Source organism: Haliaeetus leucocephalus, unplaced genomic scaffold (assembly GCF_000737465.1).
Source record: "Haliaeetus leucocephalus isolate CR32 unplaced genomic scaffold, Haliaeetus_leucocephalus-4.0 Scaffold120, whole genome shotgun sequence".
In the NCBI taxonomy this organism is placed as follows: Eukaryota; Metazoa; Chordata; class Aves; order Accipitriformes; family Accipitridae; genus Haliaeetus; species Haliaeetus leucocephalus.
The window spans coordinates 874,165-893,955 of record NW_010972556.1 but is presented as its reverse complement, the minus strand read 5'-3'; the positions used below and the strand labels follow the sequence as shown (position 1 = coordinate 893,955).

Genomic DNA, 19,791 nt, shown 5'->3' with positions numbered 1-19,791 from the left:
CGAGGCGGGACGGCGCGGCCCGTTGGAGCCCGGCGGACGGCGGGGTCTCGGGCGAAGAGCCTTTCCCTCCGCCGGTAGCCGTCTGCTAGCGAGGGGCGGCCCGGCCAGCCTGCCCGCTGCCCGGCTTGTCCCGCGCTGAGTGCCTGCTTCGGTATGTCTCCTGAGCGCCTGTAAGCTGCTGTCCCCCTCAGGGTAACTGCTTCGGGAGCTCTGGCAGGGGCTGGAATTGTTTGTCCGGTTCCTTGGGGCGCAGGAGGTTTTCACGTGTCAGAGTTGCTTGTTTAGAGCAAGGGTGTGAAGAGAATACGGCCATGAGTGACAGAAATACGATCTCGAGGTCAGCTTGAAATGTCAGGCCTCCCATGGGGTTGTTACTTTAGTTTGATAGTTGTCGCAGTTTGAAATCAAAGTTGATTTTGGTTTTTTTACCAGAAAGAAAAGGCGGGGAGAAATGATCATCTCATGGCTACTGGCAGTTGGCCGGACTTAAGCTGCCGAGTTTACATACCTTCTGTCTAGCATCATTAATAATTCTTGTTTTGTTTTTACATGTGCAGCAGGGATTCCACTCGTGGCAAGGGGTCTGCTGTGAGGTCTGGGCAAAATGGCAAGCCTTCTGCGTATTGCTGTTAGTGGGTGCTCAACTCCTGTGTTTGGCAATGTGTTACCACCTAAGGTGCATTCTGCAAAGATGCCGTGTTTGCGAATGTTTAGAACCCACCAGATGCTCACATCTCAGGCAGCTCCAAAGCCAGGTAAATTGAGTAAACTGTTGTAAATAATCTTTTATTTTAAAACATGAAGATAACTTGAATTTTTCTTTCAGATATGCATTAGTGCAGAAAAGTCTTAAAAAGAACACTTTCAAATCATGCCAGCAGCATACGTGAGTCAGTCACTTGCAGTACAATTTTACACTGGTTTTAAAGGGCTTATGCAGAAGATGTTTGTGTCTATTATGAATACTTTGGATCCAAATAGTTTTTAGTGGGTAGGGGGTCAGAGCTCCTGCTGACACCTTGCTTGAGAAAAGTATTTAAAAAAAGGCTTTTCTTAGTTAAAAGCCTCAGTTTCCCATGAGTATTGGTAGTGCAGCTCTGTGTGCGTGCAGGGGAAGATACAGCCCTCACAAAGAGGGCATTTGCAAGCATGACTGTATGTAGATGTAATTATCCCATCTAAAAAAATCTCTTAAATTTGTTCAGGAAACTCTTATGTTGTACCACCCTGAAGAACTTCAGATACGCAGCTTCATGTGTTGTTGGTATATTTGCGATAATTACATTTTAGTGCAGATAATGGACAGGTTCAGGTATTTTCAGGAAAAAAAAGGGGGGGGGGGGAATGGGGGCATCCTTGGTTCCAGTTTATGATGTGAGCCTGCTGTATGAAAATCAGAACTTGACATCTTTTTGCTCTATCCTATGGTGTGTGTAGCCTGACAACTAGAAGACTGGAGAATGTATAAAACTGGTTTAATGATATTTTTGCTCATTATCCTGCATGGGTCATGTCTCCCTGAAGGGATTTAGAGATTCTACTTCAGGGCAGATCTAGGGCCTTCTCTGTCTGTGACAGATTAATGTGGAGAGTTAGACTGATCATACACATGATGTTCGGTTCTTCCAAATATACACAGTATGTAGCTGCATTAGTATTAGAAAAGTAGAGCTGTTTGTGAACAGAAGTGTCTGGCTGTGAAAACACAGGACATAAGTTTAGGCTGTATAACTCTGAGAAGCCTTTGTTGTATGCAATTTCTGGCAGTACTGACAGTGGCTGGTACGTTTTGGGGTCCTTTCAAGTCAGTGATCCAGTGTTTTGGAGCTTCTGAAGAAATGTGATGAGAGGAGGAATTTCTTTACTCTGAGGGCTCCTGATGATGTATATTGCATGGCTTTTTACCGCAGTTGCATGGTGAAACCTGAATTTCTTTGCTTTGACTGACAGATTTGTCATGCTCCAAATATATTTTTTTTTTCCATATTAAGTATCTGAATGAGGGAGAATCTGTCTGTCTTGATATGGCAAATTGTCCCTTGGTTGGGAGTGTTAACCTGGGACGTAGGAAACTAGGTTCAAAGTTCTTTCTCAAATGTCCCAGGTAAGTGCCCTTGTTGTTTGAGTTCGGAATCAATCTTTGTATTTGACTTTGACCGCAAATTTGATCATGAAACTGAAAGATCTCTACAGTTTTACTGAAATCAGTATGCTCATCTGTGTGTGTGTGAATTTTCTTGTTTTTATGAATCACTTGTCAGAAATTTTTCCACAAGGACAGAGAATTCTGATTAGTGTCATGTGTTTAACCGTTCGGTACTGTCCCTTCAGCTCTATTGTGTGGAAGCCCTTATTTAAGGGCAAGTAGTATTCATGCAATGCAGTTATTTAATGCTGAGAATTATAAGTTTGATAAGTCTTTTGGTTGATAATTAAGCTGTCCTTCATTTTGGTAACATGAGATTTGCCATTCAGTAGAGGACAAATCAAGGATAAAACAGCCATTGAATGACAAATTAGCAGCAGTACTATTGCTTACGTATACTTTTTAAGTGCTCTTGAATAAAAATTTAACAGCATATAAAATAACTACATTTTATTCTTACTTTTAGAAATTATCTTTGATTATAGTGACACTTGGTAAAATCACTGTCATACTAAGTTTTCTGAAAAGACTGGTGTCACAGTAATTCTTCTGAAGCCTGTAGTTACTACTTCTGTTCTCTCAGATTAGCTTTCATTTAGTCCAGGATATGTTGTGTACAAGAGTGACAGCTGCTTTAGGAGTGAAGAGATTTGGAGTCAGTTGAGAAGTGAACTTGGAGGATGGATACCTTTCTTACTGGTATTTATTTTGCTGCTATTTTCTTTGTTTCTTAGAAGCATAAGAATTTTCATACAGGAATAAACAAGTAACCTGTCTCAAATGGTTGCTAGCACCAGATGCTTCAGAAACAGATGCAAAACTTTCCCAAGCCCTTGGAAACGTGCTTACAGAGTGACCGACTCTGAGGTTTCCAATATACTTCCAGAGTGGTTTGTCCTACAGCTTTGTGACTTTTACCCCTCTCCATTGTGGGATTTTTAATGTCCTTTTTATTTTGATGATGCTTCTTAAAATCTCCTGGGTTTTTTTTCTGAATCTTGCAGAACTTTTAAACCTGTAACAGTTTGTTGTCAATTAATTCTCTAGATAAGCTGTACGTTATTTATATAACATAGACATTCTCCTTTAATTTCCTTGGGTTTTTTGTATCTCCTTGCTTGTCTAAGAAGGGGGATCGGGTGTTTGTTTAATCTTCTGTACCATTTTTTTTTCTTTTCTTTTTGCCAACATCATATTGCTGTTCTTCGGAATATGTCTTCATCTTCAGAACAGGTGAGATAGTTTGTTTAAAGCTGATGCTAGAGTCACTTAGAAATTAGGCAGATTATGTATTCTCTTTTCCCATCCCAGAACAGGTGGCATATAGTCAAAACTTCTCTTTTCTCTAAGTTAGTCTCTAGTGTTTGTTGATACTATCTTGCTACAGACTACTTTCTGAAATCAGGTTAAGGAGATAAAAACCTGTATTTTTCTCTATTTCTCTACATACAATGTTCTGAGTTCTTTTGATAGTTTTAACTTAGGATCTTCTTTAAACTCTCAGTTTGTAGATGGAAGTTGAATGGAGAAAATCACTTTTATAGTTACTTTTAATTGTTTGATTTCTGAAGCTTGCAGATGTACACTACCTACTTATTTTGTTTACTTGAAGTTTGAGACTGTGCTTTGAATACGTCCTCATACACAGTTGAGATTATGTTAAGGGGATGAGAAAGAGCGGCTTCTTACTAGTTTTCCTAAATTCTAATTTATGTACATTGCATATTACGATTCTAAGGCCTGTGAAATTTTATGATTCCACTTTTGATAGTGGCAGAATCCTTTTGGTGTTGATTCTTTGTATCAAAAAAAGTACTGTGTATCTCCTACTCAACCAACAACACATTCAAAACCTTCATGTGTCTCAAAGGTGCTTAAGGTATGTGTATATGGGTCCGTTTTTGGAAAATGTTCTTGATGTCATAAAGCAGTAAGTTAGTTCCTAAAACGTACTCAAGGCAGTTCTTCAAGAGATTATCTGATGTGGAGGCTTAGAAAGGCAACTTGGAAGCTTCACACTCTTAGGCAGTTTGAAACCCGTGGCAAGGGTAGCAGATACGATTTCTCAAAATAAAATCTAAATCAAGATCCTAAGTTTATAATTCTAGATTTCAGCATTTCAAAACTAATGACTTTGATGAAATTGCTGAGTTCAACAAACCAAATCTGTGTTCATAGTATAGCTTCCTTCAAACATATTACTTACCGTACTCTGTCCTGAATGTTTAACATAGATCTTTGCTTTGCAGTTGTAGACATCTGCTCCATTTTGGTGCTGAATGATGTGATAGCTCAGGGAAGTCTGCTTGAAAAATGTCCTATACCTTCTATAGCTAAAGACTGGAAAACTGACATCTCTTTGCTTCTGATTCATTTGATTTTATACTCGCTGCTTGCTAGAAATTTGATAGTGCCACAGAGGAGAAAAGAAGGTGAGGGGCAGATGAGACTTGTTGAATGTTTATCTTGGATTTGATTTCCGGAAGCATAGGAGGAGGTCATAGTCCTCAGTATTGGTCTCTGATCATTCTGCTTACTAAATAAGGTGCAAATACTTTCTATCTGAAAAAGTTTTACTTATTTTTATTGCATGCAAGATGTAACAATGTGAAAGAAAGAAATGAGGAAACACATTTGGCACGTAGCATATTCCTGTCCCATCTCTCCTAGCCATTTACTCTTCTACTCTGATACCCTACACAAAAGCAACTGAACAAAAAGAAATCAGAAGCATCAATTGTCATTTGAGCCTTAGGAGCTAAAAAAAAAAAAAAATAAAAAATATTTTTGGCTTGAGAATTGTATAAGCTTTAGTGAGGTGTCTCTGTGTCTTTAAATTTGCAGGCATCCTTCTATTCCCTGTATGCTATAATTTATTCCTTCATTCCTCTGCATTTCTGTTGTGGCAAGAACTTCCAAAAAGGGAAAGGGACAGCAGCACTCCAGTTCTTATTTTCTCAATGCTTTTTGAAAAGCTTTTTGCCTTCTATCCTAGAGCTACTTGCTTTTGGAAGTTATGATCGGTCTCTGTTATTCTAACAAATTTCAATCTTCTAGGTTTCATTTCTTCTTCTTCTTAAAGACCAGAAAGCTCATTTCCACTGAGCTGATTTAGTAAAATCAGAAGCAGGACTTCATTGTATAGTAATTAGGAGAAGAGATGAGGAGAAAGTTCTCTTCAAATGACAAGGGCAATTTGTAGTAAGTGACAGCAAGTTACTGTAGCTTTCAAGTGGTTAGTGCTGCTGTGATAGGGATGCCCTGAGTTGCACGGTGATGTTTGGATGTGGTGTATGCTGACGAAGCATCTTTGCAAAGCATTGTTACCTTTGTGGGTCTGTTGTTCTAGATGTGCATTCTTGCTCCTGTTGTGACTTCATGTTCCTTTAAAGCATGTTGTATTAAATTTGATTTTTATCTTGTAATCTAAAGAATTTTAAATGTTCTCCAATGTATAAAAATACCAAAATAGTTGTGTCTTCAAATTATCTGTTACTATTTTACTAGTTTAATTTCAAAGAGAGAGCTAAAATAAATAAAAAAGGAAGGTAAAAATAGTTAGGAGTAATGCCCTTCTTTGCCCGGTGATCTTTTATTCTGTCTTATTGCTGGATGTGTTCAATCATTTTTTATTTTTTTTTTAGTGGGTTAGAAGACTGACAAGTAGCTGCTTTTAGCAAGTCGCATTGTATTTTCAGAATTATAAGTTGATAGTGTCTTGAAAGGTGTTAACCTAAAACATTTTCAGATGTTCAACTTTAAGCACCTTATAGTCCCAGTTTTACCTCACAGATAGATTTAGACTTAAAAATATTAAAATAATTCAGTTCCTCAAAGCTTTTATAGTGTGGTATGTTTTTGGCTTTGTTTTGCTTGTTTCCATCTTAAAAAACAAACAGGAAAAAAATGTGAAAAGGAGGCATTCCTAAAATCTGTGACACATTACTAGTGTAGTACAATTTTTGTAGCACAATACATAGTATTTGTGGCCAAATTAAAAGCAGATTTGTAATTTAAAACAAGCCTTTCAGCCTCCATTTCCCCCTCCCCCTTATTTTTTGCTTGGTTGTGTTGGGGGTTTTTTTTTTTGGTTGCTTGATCTTTAATATGAGTGACTGCTAAGGCTGCTCAAGTTATATTTCATTAATATATATGTGGTGTAAGTGTCTCATGTATAAATGTGACAATCCAGGTTTAAATTTTGGATAGACATCAGTGAAAGCTGGTGCAGAACTGTGCCTGTGTGCTGGACTGCATGCTGTCTAGTGTAATTGAAGCATTGTGGTAGTTTGATACGCAATTATTCTGCTTGAGTCTGTGTATTTATAAATAAATGTATTGATTGGATCAGAGAAGTTTAGCTCTCAGATATTAGACTGGAAGCCCACAAATTGTACATGAATGAAGTTAGATCTTTGTAATTTGAAACTTTAAGCTAAAATGAATGAATTGCAGCTTCAGCCATTTCCTGATGTTATTTAGTAGAGCTTTGAAGAAGTTAAGGAGAAGACACTGAAGATGAGTATAATTGAACAAACTAGTCGATGGGTATTCTGTTATTCTTCAGCTACTCCTGAATTCACATTTTTAATTTCTGTAGCAACTCTTAGACTACCTTATCGATGTAGTTGTGCCTTTCAATGTACTTTTGTGGTACGTCATTAATAGTGATCTAAGACAACTGTAATTTGATAGACATTAAAAAACATGTTCGGTTAAAATGCAGTTCAGCTGTTCAGGCTCATTTGTTTATTTCTTCACAATAAAGTTGAAGTGACTAGAGATGCATTTAAATTCTTCTTACCCCAGGTAGAATGTGTTATCACCAGAACACCATGTATTATATAAATCAGAATGCTGGTTACACAATCAGAACTGTATAAATTCAGATGGGTGTGAACTGCACCAAACACTTGTTACTGCCTCTGTGGCTGATTGCGCTGACCTGCTGATTCCTGAGAGGAAAGGGATCTCTAGCAAGATGGTGTAATCAAGGAAGTATAAACTACACTGCTGGAAAATACCATTCTGCTTCCTCTTCCCTTTGGAGGGAGAATTGTGAAGTGTGACAAGTCTGCACGTGTCTGTAAAACGCTGAAGAGTGCCATTAATATAAATTAATTACTCTTTAGTGCAACTAATTCTGCCTTATCTGCCACTCTTACAGGAATTCCTTATAAACAGCTGACTGTAGGTGTCCCCAAGGAGATATTTGAGAATGAGAAGAGAGTGGCTCTATCACCGGCTGGAGTTCAAGCCTTGATTAAACAAGGCTTCAATGTTGTGGTGGAATCTGGTGCTGGAGAAGCTTCCAAATTTTCTGATGACCATTACAGAGAAGTTGGAGCAAAGATCCAGGGGACCAAGGAAGTCCTGGCTTCTGATTTGATTGTCAAAGTAATTGCTTTATTAATATATTTCCTGTTACATTCTTTTTGGAGAAACCTATAGGTAATTTTTCTGTAACAGTTTGCTGAAAGTTCAGTAAGTAAGCTTCTTTAAATATTTTCCATTCTAAGTTCTGATTCAATTTTAGTCTTTTTTTTTTTTTTTTAATAGCTCAGGTGTGTACCTCCAGTAATAAACTAGTAAATGGCAGCACTGGAAAAAATTGAGGGTAACTTCTTATCAAGTTTTTTACTACCTTGGAGGAGTTGTGTTTTCTAGAGTGAGGTAGACTAGTTCTGGACTCTGATCAGATGAGATACCTGCTCTAAGAAACTTTCACTCCAGAATTAGTAACATGCAACTCAAGTTACTCTTTGGAGAGAGTTGCTTGGAATTTTGAAGATGAAAGTTTCTAACTTTTTCTCAATCAAACAGCCGACAACTCCACAGCAACAGTGTGTTTCAAAAGTATTTGTAACTAGATGAGTTGTAGTTGATCTGGGAAGACTGCTAAAAGTGAAGTTGCTTGAGAGGTATTAGGTTATGCAGAGTTCTGAAAGAAAAAAGAAAAAGTTGTTAAACTTGATGTTGAGGCTTACGTTAACTCCTGTATTTGAAGTTATCCTGTCAGGATGGAACACAGAATTTCTGTGAGCTAGTTTGTGAACAACCCTTTTAAGTAGGTTTCTTTTTGAAGAAAAGTGAGAAACTCAAAGAAGTGAATACAGATCGAGTTGAGTTTCTGCTTGAAATTCCCTGTATGTAATGGTGCATCACAACCTAATTAGTGATTCTTAGCCTGTAGAGCCTAATTGGCACATCTGTTCAGTAATCGTTTTGCTTAAAAATGGTGGGTTTTGGGGCAGCTGTCTGTCATAAAAGCCAGTAACTGCTGGTTAGAGGCCATCAGATCTTTCTGAAGGTGTGTGCTTGCTATTACTGCCCTGTCACCGATCCGCCTAGACCTAATTCTAATATATGGATTGCAGTTAAGTAGTGCAGTTACTCAGTTCAGTTGTGTAAACAGCCTTTGATATACTTCCTTCCTTGTGTACTTTGTGGATGGGAATGGACAGACTGCAAGCTGGGAGAAGGGAAGTGGAGTCTGTCTGATTTATTTCCTCTGATTGATTTGGAAACTTCTCTCTTTCTTCAGGTGAGGGCTCCTATATATAACTCGGCTCTGGGTGTACATGAGGCAGATCTTTTTAAGACAGCGGCTACCCTGGTTAGTTTTATCTACCCAGCACAAAATCCAGACCTCCTGAAAAAACTTGCAGAAAAAAAAACTACTGTCTTGGCTATGGATCAGGTTCCACGGGTCACCATTGCTCAGGGATATGATGCACTTAGCTCCATGGCCAACATTGCTGGGTATGAATCTTACTTTTCTTTTTTTTTTTCTTTCTAGCTCGAGTAAGTATAGCTGGATTAAAAGCTATGTGCTTTGATATTAGGTATATCTAAAACAGTTCTGCATCTCTATTTTCATACATCTGTTTCAAGCATGATGACACTGTTGGAAGTGCCAAACTACTTCAGTTTCTTATAGTCACCTTTACAGCAGATCAGAGCAAGGCTTTTAAAAGAATAAATAAATAAACAAAATTGAAGGCGGTTCGTCTAATTCCTGGATTTCTTTGTCTAGTGCCTTTTTCATCTGAACTAGATCAGAGCAGGCTCAAAGATATCCTTAAGGCAGCTTGAACACAGATTGTCTGTCATTGGGATCTGATGTTGTTGGGAGCTAACTAACCCAAACAGCACTCAGTATGGATGCAATTACCATGGCAGTTACGAACAAAAGACCAAATACTCTGACATCTTCATGCTTTGCGATTGATATTGTAGGTATTGTAGTGAATTAAAATGTTGTTGTTGTCAAGCTGACTTCTATTATTACGTTCTTTATTGCTTTTTGTTTTTTATTTTTGACTCTTTACTTGGATGATGTCTGTGAGGCATAATAAGCCTTGGAGAAGGCTGCCACATTTTTGTGGACACCAGCAGTATACATCCATGTACATGTTTGGTTACTTCTCTGTGTTTTTGTTCTGTGTAATTTTACTTAAATATAGAAATTCATAATATATTTGAAGCTATAAAATCTACAAGCTGTATTCCAAATTAGAACTAATTATATGGCGTACAGACCTCTGTATATCCCTGCTAGAGATAGGAAAGAGAGTGGAACGAGACTGTTGAACCACAACACTGTTAGTAAAAATGCAAGAAAATGTGCACTGTTGTTAAGAAAAGACTTAATTACACACTAATCTGCTTTTTCAGATAACTCTACTGATGTTAACTTGGCTTCCAGCCACCCATTCTTGGATGGCTACAAAGCAGATGGGGCAAAAGAAGTAGGAAGGTTAAGCTATTTGCCCTAAGCCATATAGCTCTGCAGAGTTAGGGTCAGAGTGTCCTTTTAAAATGTGTTATTGCTTGTCTAAGTGATCTTACTGCAAAACTACGCTGGGTTTTGCAATTGCTTGTTCATGTTTCCTTCCCTGACAAGTCTCAGGTTACAGCTTTTGAAGGTAGCTTCAAAGACCACAAAGTTAACTTTTGGCAAGTTTGTTTATTGTTCAGGTAAAATTTTATTTTGAAAGAGTGAATAGTTGTGGACGTGCAGTATATTGCAGTCCAGAAATTCTGTCTGAAAATGCATTCCATGATTTAAAAAAAGCAAGAAATATGAATGAAGACTCTTAAACCTGTGCTCAATAGTAAAATATTAAACTTGCTTTATTCTGTTCATGCTGTGGTCAAATATTCATACTTTTGATTGCTGTCATGAATGGAATTGTACTGAGACTGGGAAAATACTGATACATGTTTATCCTTTATTGACAGTTACAAGGCTGTAGTACTGGCAGCAAATCACTTTGGTCGATTTTTCACGGGTCAGATCACAGCTGCTGGTAAAGTTCCCCCAGCAAAGGTACGTGCAATTGAACAGATACTGTGGAAGCAGACTATGTGAGTTCCTGAGCGCAACTAACCACTGCTGAAACTGTGTTAAAAGGCTTTTCTCCTGCCTTGGGGCTAGTTCTAGAGACTTTAGAAATCCCTATAGTTATTCCCATACTAATTTTTGTTCACTACCTGTAGTGTTGTTTTTCTGGGGAATAATAGAATAATTTGAATTTTATTTAAGTTTGCTTAGTTTTAAACAACAACTAGCTATACATGGAGGGATTATTTTTTTTTTTCTAGATGGGGAAAAAGCAAGGGGGCAGTTAAAAAAAGTCAAAGATGTTGCGATTTCTGGTGCATTGAAGGCTGCAATATAAAGGATTGCTTGATTGGAATTGTAGATGGATTGGGTTGAAGACAAATGAAAGCAGAATTAGGGGAGGGAAAAAAAAAAAAGATGAGAAACCTGTACCTGCTTACATAAACTGTTAGCTACAGATGAGTTGGCTCTCACATAAGTGAAATGAAGCTTTTAAACTGTTGGATTTATGGGGCAGCAGTCATTTTGGGTTCTGTGTCCAAAGGTAGCTTGTTTAAATGGCTGGTTAATGAGACATATCTGCAGTTGTGAAAGCAGTACAATGCTGCTGCTTTTCTAACCAGCTCTAGTTTTAGTTTATGCTCCAATCATTATGATGGTATCATTCTAGGTCTTGATCATCGGAGGAGGAGTTGCTGGCCTGGCTTCTGCAGGAGCAGCTAAATCGATGGGTGCGGTGGTTCGTGGATTTGACACTAGGTAGGTGTGTGAAAATGTTAGTATCCATCTGAAATTATTTTAAGGTTAAGTAGTTGTGACTGTATTACAGTGAAAGCACTTGTACTGTACTGAATCACAATTCCTTTCCTACCATTTTTATTCCATCATTATTCCTCCATTTTTTTATACCTCAAAACAGCCAAACCTTCCAAAGAGTTCTTCTCATTAAATCATTCAGAACTATATGAATAAAAATACCATTGCTTTATTAAAATGAGAAAGTTAGGGCTTTTATCCAGAATTTCATGTCTCTGTTCCTCTTGGGGACACAGGGAAAATAGTAAGGAAATATCTTTATGCCCTCATTTATAGCTTTCTTTGATCCAGGTTCATAGCTGCATACTCTCATTCACCTCTACTCTCCTGATCCCAGAGAGGCCAGCTAGGAACTCTTTGGAGAGACACTTCTTTCAATCTGCTGAAGGAGAGAAAGAGATCAAGTTATTTTATTTATGAAACCCAAGATGAAAGAACAGAAACTGCAGCTGAAGCTGCTTTAACTGCTGCTCTCCTTGGGTTTCTGCTTTATGTTTGGAAGGGTTATTTTGTGCTGTAGCCATTTTTTAGAGCAATAGACTGGGAAAATTACAGAGCACAAACATTTTTCTACTTAGAGCTACACAGACTGCGAACTTGATTAAATTTTTTTCTATTAAATGGCCTCCTTACATTGGATTTGTATGTGCTTAATACTGTGTTTGCATTAAAATAACTTATACATGTTTGGTTTTATGCAGAAGTGTCACCTAGTGCTACTTTGTTATATCTAATATGAAAGAATAAAAATGAATACATCTCCAGATTTATGATGTGCAATATGAAAAAACCATCTCTCTGGCTTGTTAGAAAAACTGCATATCCCTTAAAACAAACCGGAAAGAATTTGTTCTTCATAAAAGCATGATCAAAATCTGTCTAAAACCTTTCAGATTTTTTTAATTCCCTTCTTAAGCATCCTGTATACTTTTATCTTGGTGTGCAAGAATGCATTAATTTCTCTGCATGTTGTGAATGTTCACCTAATGCTGAAATTTAGTCTCATTATTTACTGTGATATCACATGATGCAAAATAAATTACAGATATACAGAATAACTGTAAAAAAACCCCAAACAACCAACCACAAAACACCACCCCCACCCCTACCCCCCAAACCCATTTTTCCCTGTGAAAATAAGACTTACTTGTATTTCCCATTTCACAAATTAAAGACAGGGCCACAGGTTGTATATTTATCACACAGGTTATAAATAAGGTGAGGTGAATTTATCACCTTAGGCTTCTAAGTTTGGGCTGTAGATTTACCTAGTCATGACAAGAGGAATGGGTGAACAGTTGGGCAACAGTTAAGCTCCCAGCTTTGAGACTTTTCCTGGAGCAACTCTGCTGAGTATACAGGAAGCTGTAGGTTGCCTTCATTCCTTATCCAAGTATCTTCATTAGGGACCTAAAGTTAGTGATGCAATTACTTTTTTCACTAAATAGAGGAAGTTGAGAACTTTAGTTACTGTCTTCTTAATCGTAGAATAAATTTTAGATCTCTTGTCTGAAGACTGCTACTAAAAAGACCGGAAGAGTCATGGTTGATTTTTAAAGTAGTGGTTGTTTCCCCCCTGCAATTTTCTTTTCCTAGAGCTGCAGCTCTGGAACAGTTCAAGTCTCTCGGTGCTGAGCCTTTGGAAGTGGACTTAAAGGAATCTGGAGAGGGACAAGGTGGTTATGCTAAAGAAATGTCCAAAGAATTTATTGAAGCTGAAATGAAACTCTTTGCCAAGCAGTGCCAAGACGTTGATATTATCATCACTACAGCTCTTATTCCAGGTATGTTTTATGTGCAAGATGCTAATTTTCATGTGTAAGTTGGCATGCTTTGGAGCTGTGCCTGCAGTGAAAACAGAGGTGTTAATGAATTAGGTCTGTGTGAGCATGTACCTTTTCCCTTCCCTGATAAATGCCTGTTTTTAAAGTGTGTGCTTTTTTTTACAACTTCTGTTTTCACAAACTAGCAGTCATTGACTCAGTATCATCATGTTTTCTTATTAGACAAGGAGTAGATAGTGATAAAGTAAGAATATGTAATTCTCTTGCATATTTATTGCATCACTGCTACTTCTGCTATCCAGCTTGTGCACTGAAACAAGTTCAATTGAAACAGTACTGTCTTTTGTAATTGAAACATTAAGTTAGAGCTTAAGTTTTAGTGCTTAGTGTTGCACAACATCTGTATTTTAATAACTTATGATGTGGTGTTTCTCTTTTTTTTTTGTTGTTGTGACTTGAATTGTAAGATTGGATGTTGTCAGTTTACTGAGGACAAAATTGGACTTGCCAGCATCTTTAGTAGACTGCCCATGCATACCTTTTTTTATATGCTTGAGAGCAAGATGTTCAAGCATCTCTTCTCTCTGTCTGTATAAACAAACCTTCTATGACATTTCATCCTAGGTACCGATATCTTGAAAATTTTGCTTACAAAAATAAGCCTGAGAGAGAAAGTGAGAGGGGGAGAACTCATCTCCTGAGCTCTACAGACAAAAAGCTGTATTTTGTGTTTAACTTACTATGCCTTGTCTTGTCAGGCAAAAAAGCTCCCATCTTGTTTAAGAAAGATATGATTGAATTGATGAAGGAGGGTTCAGTCGTCGTGGATTTAGCTGCAGAAGCTGGGGGAAACATTGAGACTACAAAGCCTGGAGAAATGTATGTTCATAAGGTGAGCATTTTAATCTGTAGATCATTCTCCATTTGTATGAATTCTTGTTGTGTTTTGTAAACTGTACGCTGAGAATGAGTAGCTGATTTTGCTATTTGTGTTTAAGTAATCCTTTAGACTTGCTTTTGGTCACTAGTCATCCATGTAACAATTTAAAGATTTTTAAAGAAACAAATACCTTTGAATAGTGTTCATTTTTTTTGTTAAGTATGGAACTCTTGCTACTTAAACTTCCAAGTCCAGTGACTTGTCAATGCTGAGTTAAGGGTGTGGTTTGATGTCTTATTTCTTGGTCTACCTAAAGAGGCAGCAGTAGCAATAGCTTCTTTGACTTGCTCATCACCTTCCACTACTGGAGGTTAACAGTCCCTGTCATAGATAAGCTAAACAGGTTCAGACTATGTCAGCGTTACTTCAGTGCAAAGTCTCTGGCTTAGCTCAATATAATTTCAGCTTCAGGAGGGTGCTGTTTTTGTCTTTAGCTTTGCCGACATGAGTGTGTCTGCCCTGAAGTATCCAAACCATTTGTAACCTGAACTAGGAGTAGCATGAATTGGTTCATTAAAGTAAGCAATTTTGCTCTGGGCTGAACTAAGTACTTTGGTTTTGCTCCAGTGTTCATTGGCTCAGTTGAGAGCTTGGTTTTCTGCTTTTTGGATGTCATTTTTGGTACTTGTGAGAAATCTACTAGCAGTTACAGAAGTTTGGGTGATGAGATTTAAAGTAGCAGATTTCCAAGGTTGTTATTTGGTAACGTAAAGACATAATGCTGTTATTAGAGAAGCCTGTAGGACATATTGTTGCCATGGTTGTCATTAATATAAGAGGGGCTCTGTGTGTATATATGATGAGTCATGCATTGTATTTGTCTTTGTGGTTTTCTGGGGCTTTTGATGTCATGGCTCAAAAACTGAAATTAGAGTATGTAGAACAGAAATAAGCAGATACTTGCATGAAGAATTTACATGGAGTGCTTTCAGTCAGAAGAGTATTACCCCTGGATGTAGTGTATTGGCACTGAGCTGCGGAAAAGAGCAGCAGTGCAGAACTATTAGCAGTGTGCTGGAGCATTGCATTAAGAAGCTAGAGTTTCTGGAAGCATGCATGGATCTTAGCTGTAAGTTGCAGGAGCAGTGTTTTAACACAAGCCTGCTTGAACTTGAAGAGTGTATGCCAGCCTCAGCCTCCCATACCTTTAAAAGGTCGAGACCCTGATAGCTGGGTATACTCACATTTGTTCTTTAAGTAGCATGGATATATTATGTTAGATCTTTGCATAAATGTGAACCCAGGCGTATTATTTGTGCAGGTAGCTAGCTCTGAGGAAGCTCCCTTCACTCCTCTGTCATAGAAAGTTGTCTCCAGTGCATGTCCTCCAGAAGGACTGAGAAGATGCCAAGCATTTGGCTGGATAATGTTAGCTGGTTGCTTTAAGAAGCTAAGTTCTGAGAGAATGGTAGGATTTGGAGAGGACAAGCTCTTGCACAAATACATCTTCCTCTCTGGGTAGGCTTGTTGCTAATAGCATTTGAGGTGTTGCGTTCGATCATGTTGAACTGTGTAACTGTTGTAAGTAATCCTCCCTGACTTAATAATGTTAGAGCTGCAGGTAGCAGTTTTAGCTGAGGTTAAAAACAGAAATAACTGAAACAGTTTGGATATATATTTCCAGAAGGATATGTTGGAAGAGATGCTGCGACTTCAGAGATTGTACTAATCCTTAATATTTTACTTGAATTTTTTTCAGGGTGTTACACACATTGGCTACACAGACCTGCCTAGCAGAATGGCTACTCAGGCCAGTACTCTGTATTCCAATAATATTATCAAACTCCTGAAGGCTATTAGCCCTGACAAAGAAAACTTCTACTTTGATCCAAAAGATGAATTTGATTATGGGACTCTGGATCATGTTATTAGAGGAACTGTGGTAATGAAGGTAAGTCAGTAAATATTCTCTTCTTAATTTGTGAGTACATACTTTTAAATTTATCAATGTTGTCTCTTTAAAATGCATTCAAAGATACTGCGTGCCGATAGACTTCAGATGTGGCTTGATGGATGTAGTGGGCAATTTTGTTTGTATTTAAGCTGACTATTCCTCTGTCCCTTTTTCTGAAGGGAAACATCTTTGCTTTTGTTGTCTTGTCATGGTTAAACAAATACTTAATGTCTACTATTGAAAAATAAGATGATGATTAAATTTGCATTTTTTATTCATGTGATAGAAGCGTAGTTATTTAAAACGTGTTTGAAACATTACTACAGGACCAGAAAAACATTATTCCTTTATTGTTTGTTTTTTTTTTTTTTAAATAAGTATGTTTCTATTCTTGTAAGAGTAACTCCAGAAAAAACTGGTGGAACTAGGATATGTAGGGTACTTTAAGCTCTATTAGGAAATAATAAAATACAAACTTAGGGCATGTATGGGCTCTGCTCCTGCAACTATTAGGAAACAATAATTTGCAGTTTAGGTAAGAGGTATTAATTTCTGTTGAGTTTTGTTGTATAATGTTGCCAACATTTCATAGCGCTTATGATATCTACTCTGAAGGAGGCTTGCATTGTCTTCAGCTCTTCCAGACCACTGAAGTGGTGTGTACAGCTCAGATCTGACAGCTCCACCAGTTATTCCTCCAGAGGCCTGGAGAACAGCAAGAAATGTGAGACATCGTACTTGGTACCTAGCTAAGGTCTGGGCAGGCTCTGATTACAGTTCACATCTGTAGCAGATTTTGCTATTTTCAAGACCCTGTTTTCTTTTGCAGAAGTGTTTTCTAGTTAAGGAACTTTACCTTTTTGTTTTGGTTTCTGCTTTCAAGCCTTGTGCTGTGTTTGTGCCAGGTGCTTTTGGACACTGATACTAAATCTTGTCTGAAGAATGTGTGAACCAGTATGGTTAACTTGGTCTGGCTGTAGTGATCATCCAGCCATGCAAACTTATGCTGATGCAGAAAAGGAAGGTGTTCCTGTGGTGTGGCTGTAGGATGTTAAAGACTTCTCTGAGTTGCAGGATTAAGAAGAGTAGACTCCTCTAACTATAAAGCATCTGCCATGTTAGGGATAACTGTAAATATCTCTTGTCAGGATGGCAAGGTGATTTTCCCAGCACCTCCACCAAATAATGTTCCTCAAGGACCCCCTGTGAAGCAGAAGACTGTAGCAGAGCTGGAAGCAGAAAAAGCAGCTACTATTACACCTTTTAGAAAAACTATGACTAGTGCATCTCTATACACAGCAGGTAGGTAACTTCCAGAGTTGGAGAATCGGTGTAGAGTGCTCCTCATTTGACTAATACTTCTAAGGGAGTCTTCATCTTACTTGTTCAATTTAATAACTAGTTGGGAGAGCAGTTGATTGGCTGGTGAATCCTAGTGCAAAATCAGTGTAGTGTAATAATTGCTTTTGAGAGAGAAAATAAAATTTTAGAAGCTTAACCAAAAGTATTAACATTTCAAACAGTGTGCATGTATGTGTGTTTGGCTTTATTTAACTATCAGTAAAATAGTTAAAATTCTGAAGGACTCCTGTTAGGGACTGTGCCCATACTTTGCAGCAGAATCAATTCAATGCTACTGCTTTCTTCAAACTTTAATGTATGAGATTTAAATGTCCACAATCTACTGAAGTACTGATATTAGGACATTTGTCTTGATGAATAAATATTGGCTCTTCTTGTCATGTGGTTTGTGTGTGCATCAGAATCTTCTGCATGAAGTAACTGATGAAATGAGTATTCTTAATTTTAACCTCTGTTCTTCATATGCACACTTAGAGTCTTCCAAGTAGTATCTCAACGTGATTGTGACTCTTCTATGTTTTTACTATAGAACAGGAGTGACAGGATTCAGTGTTGGTGTAGAAACCCAACTTTGCTGCTTTGTGTGCATGCATAACAAAGATGTGTGTATTATATTTATGGTTTTATTTTCTATTGTAAAAGAAACACTAGCACTGAAAGAGCCTTGGGGTTGACAAAGATGATCCGGCTGTTCTTGAAACAAGTCCATGCACAAAACTCCATTTTGCTTTTAGCTCAATACTGGACTCCTGTTGCACAGATTTTAAATGTAAGAAACCATTAAAGTTACAGAAAAGTTTTGCTGTGCTTTTCTTCTAGGTTTAGCTGGCATGTTAGGACTGGGCCTTGTAGCTCCTAATACAGCTTTCACACAAATGGTGACGACATTTGGCCTAGCTGGAATAGTGGGGTACCATACAGTATGGGGTGTGACTCCTGCTCTTCACTCTCCACTCATGTCAGTGACTAATGCTATCTCAGGTAAGTAGCTGTGACACAACTGCTTGCTTTCTATTTGAAGTAAGAACAACTCCTTTTACTCAAACTTCAGACAGAAGTCTACGCCTTTTAAAAAGCCGGAGTGCCTAGTACTACTTTGTATGTCTGAGTTTCATAAATAGCAAGGACACCTGAAACATACTCTTTTTGAGAGTATGTTTTTTCAAAACAAGGGCAAATCTGGTGCTCTGTATTTTTACTCTTTATAAGTAATTTTTCACTCTTAACCTTTTTGCTTTAAAGTTTGTTTTACTTGGAGTGCTGCAGTCTCTCCTTTCATAGAACACTTCTTTCCTCCCATCTCTCCGAAATGTTGCCCTGAAAATAACTTGTCTTTCATATTTTCTGTGTTCTTTTTTCTGCTCCTCAAACTATGTGTTGGGGGGGAGGGGCGCAGAAAAAATTCTTAAGTGACCTGTAAGATTCATAACTCTATAACTACATAAGATTTTATATATCTCTGTGTGTATGTGTGTGACAGGTCATGAGTGTGATCTACTTTGTTAAAAGCAAAGCTTCTTTTGTTGAACAAGTACTTGGAAGCTGACTGTGTGCTTGAGGCACTGTATGTGAAAACTATATTCATATACTAATTTTGTTTTCTTTTGAAACATGTTTGTGTTGCTGAAAAAGTGGTAGTCTTTGTTTAAATAGTAATGCGTACAGTAGGGCTCAAAATTTGAGTTGACTGGTATCTGTTTGACAGCTGAAAAGAAACTTGCTATAGGTACAGAGGGTTTTAAGGTTCAGTAACACTTTTTTCTCTTTTAAATAGGACTAACTGCAGTTGGTGGGCTGGTATTGATGGGAGGAAACTATCTCCCTGAAAACACTCCTCAAAGTCTAGCAGTGCTTTCAGCCTTTATCTCTTCAGTCAATATTGCAGGTATGAATGTTAGGTTTTTTCCTGAGGGACTTTAAAGCACTTGTGTAATTCTTTTATTTCTTTTAGCTCTTTAATTGTATAGATTCCAGAAATACTATTCTGGGAATAGGATCTGAGAGCATCCATCAGTAAAGAAATCCCTCCCAGCCCCCTACCCCAATTTTCATAGTAGTTATTGTATCTGGTTTCCACACTCTGTGGTGTATAGGGAAACACTTAAAAGTGCATTTTTATTTTACAGTATCCTTTGGGTGCTGATTATATGAAATAGCTTTTCCTGTATATCCCAGGGTGGTATTGCATTTGTCCTTGTATTCCTTTTGCTGCTTGAAAAATACACTAGTGGCATAGAACAAAATTCTACTTGCTTGACCTTCAGAAGTCCCAGCTTCATAAATAAGAGATAAGAAAGTGAGCAATGTAACTTATAAATACTGCTTTTTGCTAGAGTAGATAAGGAAAAGGACACAGTCACAAACTAAGCTGTATCCTACAGTTAGCGTAGAGTATGAAGCCAGAGCAAGTCCTCCAGGCTTTTGACCTCCTGCTTTTATGAGTTTTCTCCAAAGGTTAAAAAAGACAACAGGATCTCACCCTCATTACAGCTTTGTTTCCTG

General features: G+C 37.8%; 1 protein-coding gene across 1 annotated transcript in view; it reads left to right on the top strand.

Moving 5' to 3' along the window:
* The first annotated feature begins 559 nt into the window (after window positions 1-559).
* The window catches only part of NNT (nicotinamide nucleotide transhydrogenase), a 45,216-nt gene continuing 25,984 nt past the window's right edge, over window positions 560-19,791 (top strand). The window contains exons 1-11 of the mRNA XM_010585756.1: window positions 560-755; window positions 7,314-7,543; window positions 8,691-8,908; window positions 10,391-10,478; window positions 11,164-11,252; window positions 12,906-13,093; window positions 13,852-13,985; window positions 15,733-15,924; window positions 17,076-17,229; window positions 18,109-18,270; window positions 19,064-19,174. Of these exons, the coding sequence (XP_010584058.1) occupies window positions 605-755; window positions 7,314-7,543; window positions 8,691-8,908; window positions 10,391-10,478; window positions 11,164-11,252; window positions 12,906-13,093; window positions 13,852-13,985; window positions 15,733-15,924; window positions 17,076-17,229; window positions 18,109-18,270; window positions 19,064-19,174 (1,717 nt within the window). The 5' untranslated portion in view covers window positions 560-604. The remainder of the gene's footprint in view (window positions 756-7,313; window positions 7,544-8,690; window positions 8,909-10,390; window positions 10,479-11,163; window positions 11,253-12,905; window positions 13,094-13,851; window positions 13,986-15,732; window positions 15,925-17,075; window positions 17,230-18,108; window positions 18,271-19,063; window positions 19,175-19,791) is intronic.